The 14925-nt window shown below is 37.4% G+C and overlaps 1 protein-coding gene across 16 annotated transcripts in view; it reads left to right on the top strand.

Annotated features, from left to right (window-relative positions):
* Positions 1-8719, top strand: part of LOC144660677 (uncharacterized) — a 50345-nt gene extending 41626 nt beyond the window's left edge. For 13 of the 16 annotated variants that reach the window (XM_078521377.1, XM_078521376.1, XM_078521375.1 and 10 more), the window contains 8 exons: positions 1859-1972; positions 2546-2662; positions 3497-3613; positions 4689-4802; positions 5357-5476; positions 6687-6834; positions 7496-7649; positions 8615-8719. In XM_078521377.1, the coding sequence (XP_078377503.1) occupies positions 1859-1972; positions 2546-2662; positions 3497-3613; positions 4689-4802; positions 5357-5476; positions 6687-6834; positions 7496-7637 (872 nt within the window). In that variant the 3' untranslated portion in view covers positions 7638-7649; positions 8615-8719. The remainder of the gene's footprint in view (positions 1-1858; positions 1973-2545; positions 2663-3496; positions 3614-4688; positions 4803-5356; positions 5477-6686; positions 6835-7495; positions 7650-8614) is intronic. The other 3 variants (XM_078521367.1, XM_078521362.1, XM_078521368.1) reach the window with 2 other exon arrangements.
* Positions 8720-14925: the final 6206 nt, after the last annotated feature.

The following is a 14925-nucleotide window of genomic DNA, read 5'->3' as shown; positions in this document are numbered from 1 at the left end:
ACGACTTCGTCGACTTCGCCTCTATTCTCTTGTTTTGTTGTTTAAATGATGTTTTAAAGCAGCAAGTTTTTTTATCAGGAACGTTTTCCCTACTTAAATGGAAGTAAGACAGTGCCAAAGGAAGCGACAAATGAAGAAAGAATCGTTGAAATTTGTTGTTTTTCTTTGGCGTTGTATACGCCAGTATTTTGCCGTGAACTGCCCGAAATTGATTGGAAATTATTTAGCAAAAGAAGCCGGACTCTAGAAACGCTTTGAGGTAAGAAACCTTTTTTTAGCCACAATCAGAAGACAGAACACTCCACTTTTGTTGTTTTTAAATCGAAATAAGAGGCGAATTTGAAAAACTTGCTGCGAAACGAACGCATGAAAATTTTTCATTTGAATGGAATTGAAGTACGGTAGACTAAACCAAACTTGAATGCGTAAATATTTCAACTAGATTTGTCGGCTTTGTGAGAATATTTTGGTAGTTGAAGAAAGAACTATATAAATAGGAAATATGAATGAAATAGTATCTTGGTTTATTTATAAAGAAGCCGCCAAAGAAAAGAATAAACTAAACTTTCACTTTTACCAATGTTGCGTGCGTTTGTAAATGCCGTGAGCGGCCGCGAGTCTTGTAAGTTCTGTGCACTTTTTTATGCTATATTCTAAACCCACTAGAAGATGGTTTTTCTATGTCCTATAAGAAAATAATGCACTTTTGAGGTCTAGGAAAGCAGCTGAATGCCCTCGCCTGACGGCTCGGGCATTCACTAGCAGCTTTTATAGACCTCAAGCGTGCATTATTTATGGGTTAGAGACTGTTGTGAGTGTTTTGTTGACAAATACACGCACGCGCTGGCCTCACAATGAACGAGAAATGTTCAATACTGCACGAGGCGTAGCCGAGTGCAGTATTGAAAATTTCGAGTTCATTGTGAGGCCAGCAAGTGCGTGTATTTGTCAACAAAACACGAACGGACAGACTGAGTACACTGCAAGCAATCATCGACTTAACGAACTTCAAACAATAAGCTTTATGTTTAAAGAAGTCAAGTAGTACATAATTACACGGGATAACATCAATATGAATATAAAATTCACAAATAACCCGTACAGAAATAAAGCTTAGAATGGTTCGTAAAGTTGTTCATCAGCGGTGGTCGTTCATAAAAACAGCAGTGAAACAGTCAGCGAGAAGCTTGTTCAAAGCGAGTCGATGGCTTTCACAATCAAGCAACTACAAGCAATTCAATCGCACACAAAAATCTATTTATTGAGCTGCAGTTTACCTTTGAACATGAAAGCGCTTCAAGTTGTTATCCTCTTCGATTTTGTTTGGTATTGGATCGTTGATAATTTGAGGAATACGTTTTTCTTCCACTTCTACGAGCCTTGAAGCTGAAGACATTTTCAATAATGCACGATTTTTGTGCATTATTGTCAATACTGCACTGTCGGAGTTTGCTGACGACAGGTAAAGCTAAATCACGTGATCTATTTTAACCAATTGCGCGCGTGGATTTTGGACAGTGAACGAAGATTGTATATTAATTTCTTATAGAACATGGAAAACCATCTTCTAGTAGGTAAATAATGCACGCTGCTAACTTCGTCACGAGTTTTAGCGTGCGCAATTTCTTTAACATTTCATAAAAGAAATAAAAAACTTTCTCCTCGTGCATTATTGAGTTATATAAGCACTTGGGAATTTTTAAGAACACTCGAAAAGTGCTAAAGCGCTCGGCTGCGCCTCGTGCTTCTCTATGCACTTCTCTCGTGTTCTTAAAAATTCCCAAGTGCTTATATAACTCAGTAATGCACTCGGGTGCGTTTTTTATTTCTTTAATAAAATCTAACCAAATATCTTTAGACAAAAATGAATGCCTTACCGATCCTTGTTTGAACAATGGAACTTGCTCCAACAAGCCTGGCAGCTATGAATGCAAATGCACTAGCGGATACGATGGCGACAACTGCGAAAATGGTAAGAACTTGTTTAAATTTGTCCGTCGTTATTTCTGAAGATTGCTTGGTATGTTGTTGTTTTATTCATTCATTATATTTATTAAAAGAAAATCTAGCAAGGATTGCATGTAAAACTCTTTTATAACATTAAATGAGCAATGTCGCGGTATATCAAGTTATTTTCTTGATTCCTTTTAAATTGAAGGAATCCTCAAAAATAATAGTTTTGTTACATTTTAAAACAACAAAGGAGTAATAAAACAACAAAAATAAACGAGAATGGTTTCGACTGATAAAGATTTAGACAGATTTCGAACGACAATTTTGAAAAAAACTTTGCCAACTTTTCAAAACGTGTTGTCCGTAACGTAGCTCCTTTAATGGATGGAGATCACAATAATTGACAAAATCTGAAACGCAGCCCAACAGACACAATTTTGGCGTGAACAAAAGCTATACGTTGGTCATAAAAAGGGACTCCATAAATGCAGTTGTAATTCGGAGGGCCGTCGGTGGCCATTATGTTTAACAAATAGACTAGTTGCTTATTACGAGAAACAAGCTTAATCTTTATACAAACGTTCTCTTGAAGACATTAACGAGTGCTCGACAAACAATCCTTGCAAGAATGGTGCTTCGTGCGTCAACACGATCGGTGGATTCAATTGTTCCTGCCAAATTGGATTTGAGGGGAAATATTGTGATCAAGGTACCTGATTTCGCCTGTAACTTTTATATCTTGTTAGAATCTAACGAGAATCTTGAGTACGTACGGATCCCACTACTGCGCGTGTTAACGGTTAAAAGGGAGGATGCTTGGCTTGGAACCTGAGCATAGCTCGCACTCTTAGTTAATCACATTGCGTCTCTCTACCCACGTTCAAGTTGGTATCGTAATCAATATTGTCTAGTTGTCTAAGCAATGGCAATGCAACCAAATGCCATGAAGCATCTTGTGCTGGAATAGCATGCCATTCCTGTTGTTAAGCAGTAGCAATGAAAAAAGAGCAGTTTCTCTGCTATTCAGCTTTGTAACCATGGTGATTTTTGAAACCATTGTGTGGACAGAACTGTGCTTATAAAATGGTTGTTAATTAAAATCCTAAGCCAGCCTCTAACGAGATAACAATTTTATGATGTTCTTTTCTTGATTGCTTTTTTTTGATTGGTTGACTGACTGACTGATTCTGACTGATCAGTGCAAGGAAAAGTAAAATTCAGACAGCAAGAGAAAGTTGATATAAAGCCTTTACAGAAGATATCTTTTTATAAATAGCGAGTGGTAACAAATCGATAAAAATGGTATCACACATGTGTGAATAAAAATGATATCGATAACTACAGATGTGTGATATCATTTTTGACCAATCAGCTCGTAGAGTTTGCCATGTTTCAATGCTAAATGAGCCAAAGGTAATCGATATTAAGTCGAAACATCTTCTCCTGTTCAAAACCGATTTCTCGATTTGAACACTCGAAGATAAATTTCATATCTCCGCGCAACCATGTATTATCCTCTATATATCTAATTTGTTATTAACAGATAAAGATGAGTGCAAGGAAAACAACCCCTGTAAGAATAACGCTACTTGTGTAAACCTAATTGGTGGATTTGAATGCAAATGTCAGTCTGGCCATCATGGAGATACCTGCGAACAAGGTAATAATCTATAAATATTTCAATTATCTGAGATGGATTAATTAGTTTTGATTCCCGTTAAAAAAAGAGATTCTCTGAGAAAAAAAAAAAAAAAAAAAAAAACTACAACATAATACATTGTAATGTTATAGATTAGGTTGTCACTTCATGGGGTACGGTTGTCAGTTTCAAAAGGGTATATGACTACAGAAACGACCTATAAGCTATATCTACACTCACTCAATCAACGTATAATGGCTCTTCTTCTTAGTTCCTTGCCCCCTGGTGAGGGAAAGGGCTCTACTTGTTTTAAAATGACAGGGAACGAAAGAAGCATTTGTGATTTCCGGGAGAATGAAGGAAAGGATAATAGGATAATGGTATAGCGGCTACTAAGTTATGATCAATGTATTAAATGAATGACCTTTATATGTTTAGTAATTAGTGCCATCATTTTCTGTGACTTTTCCTATGTGTGGGAAGCTTTTCACCGTGACAGTTTCGTGAAACAATATGACAAGCCATCCAGAAACATGAACAAAATGTACACTTCAACAACTAACGCGCTTGGTGACAATTACACGTTCTAAAAAGTTTAATAACAGTCGATAATTATGATGTTCACAAGCTTCACGGAGAATTAAATATTTCTATAATGGTGACAGGGGTGGTCGCTTTTTTCGACTTTCAAAGGGACTGTTATTATAGGGACACTGTCACGAGGATTGGTCACGAGGATTAGTTTGAACAAGTGGTCTTGTTCAAACATAAAATGCACCTAGTACCTCAGTTGAAGATATAAAGTAAATTGTTGTTAAAGGAAGAAGGGAGCATTATTATATTTTAGATGTTTGGCCGAGCTACAAGGACATAACTTGAAAAAATCAGCCTGACTTTTTCAAGTCGAGATCTTAAGTTCCTGAGGGCATCGCAATAATACCACTTTTTTGTAGCTTAAGTACACTGGTATAGTAATGTGTAACAAAACGGCACCACTATTTGTTGGTTTTTCCTATGTTTTTTGACTCTTGTATTTGGTACAAAGTAAACCAGTGTGAATGAGGTTTTAACTGTGCCACTATCTCCTTACTTGTAGATGTGGATGAATGCATTACCAATCCTTGCCAGAACACCGGCAACTGTACAAACACAGATGGTGGTTACATCTGCAAGTGCATCAAGGGATTTGAAGGGAAGAACTGTGAAAATGGTAAGCATTCCACAGGCATTGGCGTACAGACCAAATATAATTCTACTGGCAATTGTTCCCTGGATTAGACCTATATCTGGCAAAAGAACCATATCTTCATTGACCTCCTATGGCTTTATTGTTGTTGCATACTAACAGAAGTGCTCAATGTGGCCCCCAAAGATTATGGTATAATAACAAGGCCGATACACACGAAATGTTTTGCTCCGGGGTTACGCCTCAGGGGCACGCTGAAGCAGCAAAGCTCCAATTTCCAATTTCATCTTCGGGAACAGAATTTCAACCGCGTAAAATTCTTCACGATGTCAAACCGGTTTAATATTTATGGGCAAGATCATAGGGAAAATTAAGTAAACTTGAAAATGCTTTCTCGTGTGACCTGTACGGGTTTTTTTTCTCATGGAGCATGCTCAAAAAGCGAAACCTCTCGTGTATGAAGGCCTATAGGAAGGGTTGTTATCTTGTATCCGACAACGATAAAGAAGCAATTGGGACTTAATAAAACATCTCGGATAACTGAGTAATTTTTAAATGCTCCTTTTCTTCGTTTTTAGATGAAAATGAATGCGAAGGAAGTGGTAATCCATGCCAAAATGGAGGAACATGCGAGAACAAAGTAGGAACATACAAGTGCATATGCCCTGCTGGAATCACAGGGTTTAACTGTGAGATAAGTAAGTGATGCTGAATGCAAGAATAACACAATATAATACACTCGTAAAAGGACCCTATTCTGCCTCTGCCATTTTTGATGCCATCAAAATAATATTAAAATTGTATGGCTAAATCCTATTGCATTGCTAAAAGGAATAATTTCTCTATTGTTAAATGACACTCACATATTCAAACATTCTGAGTTATACTTGAATTCTAAAAAACAATCTGTATGTATTTTCGCAAGAGTACGTTTCTGTCTGTCTGTTTCTGTCCGTCTGTCTGTCTATCTGTCCGTCCGTCCGTCCGTCCGTCCGTCAGTCTGTCAGTCTGTCAGTCTGTCAGTCTTTCAGTCAGTCAAGGGGATAGAACCGAGGTCTGGGACCGTGTAGCGATGTTCTCACAACTTGCAACTTGCAATTTTTGGACGATGATGCAGCAGGCCAAAATGGAAGCTAAAGCAATCATGACTACGATGCTGTGGATTCAGTGATTGTATAGAGATCACACCTATGTTTACTAAAAAAATAAATGCACTGTTTTCATCCCAAAAGTTTGTCGTTATGCAGAATTTTGTGATGTCGCGTTCCTTTTTAGCGCTGAAATGCAAATGATTGTACCACCATTTTCAACGCACGTGGGACTCACAAATGACGTAAAACAAAGAACGACCAAGTCAACAAACAACCTTGCAACAATTGAGCAATAATATCTCTGACCGGCTCGGGAAGATTCGATTGCCACGTTGTCATTGCCATTTCCGTCGTGGTTTGATTTCACAACAACCACTACATCAACAAGAACCTTTCTGGCGACATGATCGCCGCTTTAAAAACACAACTTAGAAAACATATTTTACTGCTATAAATAGGAACCGAAATCTCCCACTGGCTGCCATGTTGTTGTTGTTGAAATTGTTTTGACAATTTCACAATGAGAGGATCTACTCATGTGCCTTAGAGGTATCCGTTGACTACCGCCCCGATGATTGCTTTACAAGTTCGATGATTACAAGTTGTGAGAACATCGCTCAGATTTCATTTAAGAGAATATATGGGAAGTTGCCCCCCCCCCCCCCTTGTTTTAGTGTAACAGTATTTACTTCTGTTTCAATACGGCTCTCATGTAAAGAAGTTTTGTAAACTTATGAGATTGCCCTATTCAAATAGAAGTGAATCAATCAAACAATCAGTCTTACTTGTTTTCTGTTTGTTTGATTTTGTGTTTTAGCAAAGACATTCGAAGAGCTTGGTTGCTTCAGGGACAAAGCTAAAGACCGCGCTATGGGGAAATACCTGAAAAACCTACGAAAATTTATAGACTGGCGTGACATGTCAAAGACAATCAAAAACTGCTTTGACATTGCCAGAAGTCACTCGTAAGTACATATTTAAATAATGCGACTCTTGTAAATCAAAAACAGTATTCGCGTTAAACCTCGAGTTAAATTAGTAGTTGAGTACTTATTTAAAGCCAGTTCTAAGTATTTTTTGGGGGGGAATTACACATGAGTTCGACAATTACTCCAGAATTTTCTAATAATTGTGGGCAGTTTGCAGCTCTCTATATTATATATTGTCATGTACGATAAATCATATCATCATTTGTAATATAGTAAAAACCCGCGTGTAAGAACCTACTTTTTTCAGAGTTCGCCAAAACAGGTTCTTGTATTATAAGGTACTTATCGACAGTTTAGGCTAAGTAGGTTCTTAATTATTTTCTTAATTTCTACAGAGAAGACATTGTTGTCGATTATCAGAAAACAGTATAAAATCTGGTCTTTTCTTTATTATAAATATATAGTAATGCACCCATGTTGCCAAAAGTCCAACACTATTAATTGATCAATGATACAGTATGGTTTGAGTTAAAAAATATATAAATTAAATAGTAAACCCAACATCTGTTGGAATTTGTTTAGCTAAACAGGTTCTTATATTTTGGGGTATTAAAAGCAAATTTCTACCAGAAGGTTCTTAAATCCCTAGGTTCTTACACGCGGGTTTTTACTGTATTATAACATTTTCTATTCCAAGGGCGTACTACTTTTCGATTCAGTATTATGGAGAGTGCTGGGGTGCACCAGAGGGTACAGCCTATGATCGACATGGAAAGGCCACCAATTGCTGGTCCGGTGTAGGTGGATCTTACAGCAATTTCGTTTACAGACTGTTTTGAAGACGTCTCAAGGTAAAACGACTTCAGTTACCACCGTCAACAGAACAAAAAATACGTTTAAAACTTGACTTACTCCGCGTTTTAATAATACGCGAACTCTGTCTATTTAATAGCCTGCAGAACAGGCGGTTTATTTTGCGTATCGACTCGCGAAGTGCTAGGTTTTTATTTAGCGGGTCACGCGAGGGCGAGCGCGAAGCGCGAAGGAAAAAACCTCGCAATAACCCCGCAAAAATAAACCGCCTGTTCTGCAGGCTTTCTATTTAACGGTTGTGTTTTTCGCTGCCGTCAATCGCCTAAGCAAACCTCTCAGGAAACAAAAGCTCACTTAAACGGGGTTCAAAAGGTCGCATCTGTGGGTTGTGATTTGCGGATTACCATCCATGTTGTTTGTTTCGTTCTTTTAGGCGACTTACGCAATCGTCAGTAAGGTTTTGAACTTCAGAGTTCGCTTGTTATCAAGCGGCGCACTTAAGAATGCTTAGGCCTTGTTCACATTAGCAGCAGCATAACGACTTAACGGCGAGGTCATGTAATCGTAAAAACACCTGACCTCTATATGTCACCAGTGTGAACAGCACAACATAATGACATGCCAGGAACATAGTTACATAAGCATAACGACATAAAAATAGAAATTTATCTTAGGTCGCTAGTGTAAACCAGGCTTAATTTTAGACAGAAATGTAACTGTGTAAAATCAATTTCCGAAAGTCGATCTAACTGACAGGGTTAAGTTGAAAGATGCTGTTTGTAGAATACGTTCAGTCAAAGAATTTGGCATTTCTTCTCCCTTATTTAGCATTTACAACTCAGGACTTTGTAATTGATCATAATTATGGCCGATTTTGCCTGGTAGTTATAATTAACATGAATGTTCCTTTTGCCATAAATAGGAGTTATATACCTTTTAAGAAAACATGCAATTAGTTTTACTTCTGTTAGTGAATTAAATTATTTCTCCTTTTTTTTTTCAGACATACTTTTTTCCGAAAACGTACCTGGACGAGACAGAGAGAAATAATATAGCAGCATATCATTACTCTTATATCAGATTACTCACAATAAAAGAGTATTAAAGAAATGTTGTCAAAGTCATTTCTAATGGTAGTAACTTCTCATTTTCTTTATAACGAGACCACAGAAGCACGTAAACAGTGGCCTTAACATGACGTCATCAGGGCAGGCATAGTGATGACGTCACTACATTCAGTTATATATGTCGCATTGTTTTTTATTAACTTGTGCACCTGCTGCTCGCAAAAAACTGTGAAAAACAGCTTTTAAAACCAGCGAAAGATCTAAAAGTTTGCAAGAAGGTAAATTGTATAATCGTAGGAGAATAGCGTTAACTGGCATCTGACTTGCACCTGAGAAAAGATAATAATCAAGAAAAGCTCAAGAGAAACGCTATGAACTAAAAAAACAAACAAACAGATAAATCTTTTTTAAATCTTTATTTTTAACTGTCATTGTTCCTCTGTACAATGTTTATGTTAAAGCTGGGAGGTAAATAAGTCTTGGTATTTTAGGTCTCCAACCACCTTTACTATTTCTTGTTCTAAAAGAAAAAGAAAAAAAAAATACATTAGAAATATTTTAGGTATATTGATTGAAAAAGGGACGTGTAATGGCCACGTCTCTACTACGTATACAGGCAGATGCAAACAACTATCGGACCAATAGACAAACAAACAAGCAAAAAATAGACACGCGTGCACGCACTTATCAATAAATACACAGCAATCATGCTATTCAAATGTTCACTTTCCCAAGCCGTTTATCATACCTTCAGACAGCTTCACTACACAAATTGGTAAACAAAGTTGGAATGAGACACTCCCACTACATTATTGTAGCAGTTTCTAGCTTTGCCATCCCTAGCATAGGTATCTCCAGCCTCAGGACCGGACCAGCATTCTCCGTAGTACTGGATGGCAAAAAATGTGTACCTGTAAAAACAGGGATTAGAATTGAAATTGGTTTCCAAGGTTACAAGAGCATCATAATTATCATTTCCTTCATAGTAAAAAGAAAAATACACAGCGTAACGTCACTGCATAACTGTAAATTAAAGAAGCAGGGATATTTCACTTATGAGAACGCGTGGTTGCACTGTGTATGGTCTGCCTTGATAAAGGTTAAACGAGCAAGGCATAAGTACAAACAAACCGGATGTCTACAGCGTCACAGCTAGCAGTGATAATAAGGAACCAAAAGTGTCTTTATTTGAGTAACACCTAACAGGGTTTCCCCAGCCTTTCTAAAAAAGGGGAGGGAGTCCACCATGTCCAAAATAAATCACTTAAGAAACGTCCTTTTAAAGCCGCCCAGAACGTATGTGTATCGCATCATTTAGAATGAAACATTTGTAAAATAATATCGTGGTTCTCATTTGAATTCTCTGCTCTTTTTGATTTTCTTAAAGACTCCTGTGGCAATATTTGAAATTCTAAAGGTGTTTTTTCGCAACTCCTAAAACCCCGATTACAAAGGGTATAAAGGTAGATGGATAGATGCGGACATGGTTTTTATTTATCCTCACCCCCGAAATATAAATCTCTTCCCTGGGGAAAATACCACCATACATTTAAAACACACTAAAAAACACATAGTGTAGAAGCTACATGCATAACCGGGGACTTCTTAGATCCTTCAACAGTGCTTTGGCTGACTGGAATAAACTTCCGCCAACAACAAAAAATCTATCTCTAAGAGACTTTACGAATGTCCTACACAAAACATTAATGTAAATAATAAGTATAAGTAGTTTTTTAACCTTAATGATCAATTGTATTTTTATTAATTTTACTGCGAATTTCAATTTCATATATTTTTAGTAGTATCGTTCTTAGCTTTTAGGGGTTTTTAATCAACTTTGTAATAATTTAGATTTTTAATTCATTTTTTTTTATGCCATTATTTTTTATCTCAGGACCTCCCTGAAAACCACACTAGTGAGTGGAGCCGCCTGTTAAAAGATCATTATTATTATACTTTTAGCATCGTATTTCAGCAAAAACGTTACCCTTTCGCCTTTGCCAGCTTGGCGCACTTGTCAACTGTAAGTTCGACTTGCTGCCAATCAATGTTTGAACGGAAGTTTCCCAGAAGTTCTGGCAGGGGGCGGGGCATCACACCACTGTCGTGGAAACAGCCGATTGGCTCATAAGCCGCTCCTAAGTATGCAACAAAATACAGACATGATTATTCAGGGAGAAGGAAGACGAACAACAAAATTCAACGACTTTGACATTGCTCCACTAAGATGCACAAAATCGGTTTCGTATGTTTCAAGCTATATAATTACCCTTAACTAACCAATCAGCGTAAGAAAAAACAAACTAACATGCAAACAAATAAATAAGTTTAAAAAAATAAAGACAAGCAAAAAAACAACAACAGCAAAAAAAGACGCCACTTACTTATGGCAGGGGTTGGCATGGCTTGCACTAAAAAAAATAATAACAATTATATGGCATTAAAATCAACACGTGTACTACTGTCAAGTTTTCCAGCCATAACTACACTAGATATCTAATGATTAATTGACTTATTAACAACAACATCGATATATCTATTGTTGATGACAATAGAGCTACACGAATATGTAGCTCCAATGGTAATTACATGGGCTAGCGAAATTAGAAAATATGTTTTCGCATGATAAATCATAATAGCAAAAAGGAGATAATTATACTCATAAAGGAAGTTAAGGGCAAAAACTAACAAAGAAACGATAAATCAAACAAATAAACTAACAAGTAAACAAAACAAAAAACAAAGCCAAAATTCAACGAAAACAAAACAAATAAAATGTATACAACAAGATTTTGCTTGTACTACCCATAGTAGTTAATATGGAAGGTTATACCTTACACAATTCTTTTTTTTTTTTAAATCTTAGCTCAACCCACAACTATATGAAATAGTTAATAAGGAGTAACACAAATATTTGAACGCTCACCATCCTCGCAATAGAAACCTTCAAATCCTGGAGGGCATACGCATCTGTAACCAGCAATGTCGTTCACACATGTTGCACCGTTCTGGCAATAGTGACTCGCACATTCATCAATGTCTAGATGTAAAAGAAAGTTAACAACTTTTATTTTATACTGAATGAATAAAACGTTGAAGCTAACTTTAGATCGCATATTGGTAAATTTACACAAAACCTTAATATATTGTCTACTGTCAAACAATTATCAAGATGGCGCTCTGAACCAGACCCTGGCTTCACTGTTTAAAGGATGGATATCTCTGAGAAACGCGTTATGGTTAATCTTAGCGCTTTCTCTCCTCATCCCATTCTGAAACATTGCTTACCTGTTTGAATAGTTGTCTTTCGGGCTGGTTAAATAACACGTTAACACAATCACATGCGTAGCTAACTAACTCTTACTATCGATCGTTTTACGTTTTGTTAACAGTTATGCATCCTTTCACCAGTCAAACGAAGTAGCTGCTTTTTATAGTTGTTCACATGTCAGCTATATATACTCTCCGCATTCGCCTTCTTGTATACTCAGTAGTCACGCTAATTATAAATCTTTTTCGGAAACATGAACAATGGTCACGACATAATTCTCTCTTACCTATGTACTGCACTTGAACAATAGGCCTATTATGGCTTTTTCAAAACATCTCAGCTCAAGAGCAGTACATAGGTACAAGAGAATTTTGTCGTGATCATTGTTCTTTGTTTGATAACACAATTGGAGGGTGCGCAATTCCCATTTACGTGGCAATGTAAGACATATGTGCCATTACTGAGCTCACCATGTTCACAGTCCTTTCCTTCCCATCCCGGCATGCACTCGCACACGTAGCCGCCATTTGTGTTACGGCATGTACCTCCATTCTGACAAGGGAACAGCTCGCATTCGTCAACATCTGAAATACAGAAAGCAAAAGTTCACCACGGACTTCGTTGCGCTACCGTTGAAAGAATAAAAAGTAATTTAATAGTTCCATTGCAAGCGGGATATCTACCGGGTAAATCACAATCCATTGGGTAGCAAAGTTTGTTTCGCCAATATTTATCCACCGGATAGCGTTAACTAATCTAAAAACACCTGTAGCGTATTGGTGGATCATATTGGAAAATTTCATGTATGGTATTAGAGATGTTTTTATAGCCAAGTACTTTAGTCTTAGAGTGACTTTCTCTGCGGCAGGGGCACCGCAGATAGGGTCTCATTGGAAGGTACTTGGCAAAAAGAACAGTTCTAAGACAATAGTCGTGACACAATTCCTTGCCACTGGATTTTTCATGATAGTAACCTTTTCCCAGCGGTCGTCTCGCAGTGCATTAAGTTTAATTACATGTATCTATTTAGTGCACAGTTGTCATGTTACCCTTGTCACAGGTCTTTCCAGTCCATTGCTCTGTGCACTGACATGTAAAATCTCCATCGGTATTTGTACAGATCCCATCATTCTGGCAAGGATTATTTTTGCATTCATCCACATCTAAAAAACGACAGTTCGTTTTATAAATCACGTTTATGCCTTTAATTTTATCACTTCCCTTTTCTCGACCTGTCCCTCATTAGCACATTGAACATTTTTCCTTCACGTATATAGTGAGAAACTGAAGACGGTCCAGGTGCGAAATAAAGAAGCACACCGTTGTGTTTAGAGTCGATTTAGAGCTAGATGCTTGTGGAGCCGTATTAGAAGTTGTTTCACCACAGGAGTGAAAAGCATGTAATTATTCTAATAACAACTTTATACCAATTATTGTATAATTTTGGAAAAGAAGCACGGAATAAAAACTTACCTTGATCACAATCATCCCCAGTCCACCCAGGAGCGCATTTACAGCTATATCCACCAGGCGAGTTTACACAGCTGGCTCCGTTTCCACAGGGGTTGTCTTCACACTCATTTACATCTGAAGGAAAAGACATATAATCGATTTCACTATTTTTAGAGAGAGTTGCCGAGTTTACCTATAAAGCTGCAGTTTCTTTCGAAAAGTCATTTCTTTCAGGTGAACTTCCTCTTTTTGACGCGTTCTTGGAAGTAGGACTTAACAGGGAGATGGCAAGTTGCTTAACTCTTGAAGTTTCTACCTTGATCGCAATCCTTTCCGGTCCACTGTGAGGTACAACTGCAGGCATATCCTCCTTGCTCGTTGTTACACGTTCCACCGTTCTGGCACGGGTTTTGTTTGCATTGGTCCAGCACTGAGGAGATAACACATTTATAAGCATGGATGAGCAGCAAATTTGCCATCCAAAGTGTGATCGATATGATAAACACCGGGACAACTGGAATTCAATAGGGCTACGACAATAAGCGTTCCTGTCATGGTTACAATCGTTGACAAAACTATTGAGACACGGCAAAGTTTTCACTTTAGCATATCTGAGTACCATAGCTCACTTTCCTACCACCCCCTCCGCTTCTTAAATGAGTGTTGTCAATGTTGTGCTCCTGTTAAAACAAGGCCAGGTGAATTGCAAGCCCCATGAAACAACATTAAGCAAGGGAAAAGGGGAATAACAGCTTTTAATGTAACTTATTTTTACTGTTTTACAATTGGTTTAGTAAGGTTCTGGAAATTGCTAAAATAACTTCCAAGACACTAAAATTAATTATAACAAACGTATTTACCTTCTTCGCAATGCTTTCCACCATATCCAACATCACACTTGCACGTGTAAGTTCCGTCGCTGTTCTCACAAGTACCTCCATTCTGGCACGGAATTTCTTCACATTCATCGATGTCTGAATCGAAAATGAATGAATGGATAAATGAATGAACAAGGAATAAAAAAGGAGCACTGAATGAATGAATGCAGATGATAACGATTACAATCTCTGTTACATGCTCACTCCAAAAAAATCTACTTATGATCCTCACGACGCCACACAAAATTGACTGACTACCTGAAATATAGCTTCAGTTGAAGTGTATTTTTTTTATGGAACAATCCTCCTGAGGAACTATGAGCTGCTTATTCCTTAGACCACTCTAACAGAAGCATTGATAAATGTTTTCCTGTTGCCGACCACCCATTAGGCTTATGGAAAAGTGTTTACGTATTTTCTATACATACAGTAACTAGTATTTTTAAATATATAGTTGTTAAATCGATCTTTTTATATCTTAATATTGTCAAACACTTTTATCATGAGCCTCCGGCTCGGGAGACTGGGCGACTACTCCCTGTGTTTTTTGACATTAAATAAATCATCTTATCTCATCTTATCTTAAATACCACCAGCCTGAAAAAGGTACCCCTTCAGGACAAAGGCTCCCTAACTTTTTCACGTA

Source organism: Oculina patagonica, chromosome 7 (assembly GCF_052425735.1).
Source record: "Oculina patagonica isolate OP01 chromosome 7, crgOcupat, whole genome shotgun sequence".
Lineage (NCBI taxonomy): Eukaryota > Metazoa > Cnidaria > Anthozoa > Scleractinia > Oculinidae > Oculina > Oculina patagonica.
This window is presented reverse-complemented; position numbering and strand designations above follow the sequence as displayed.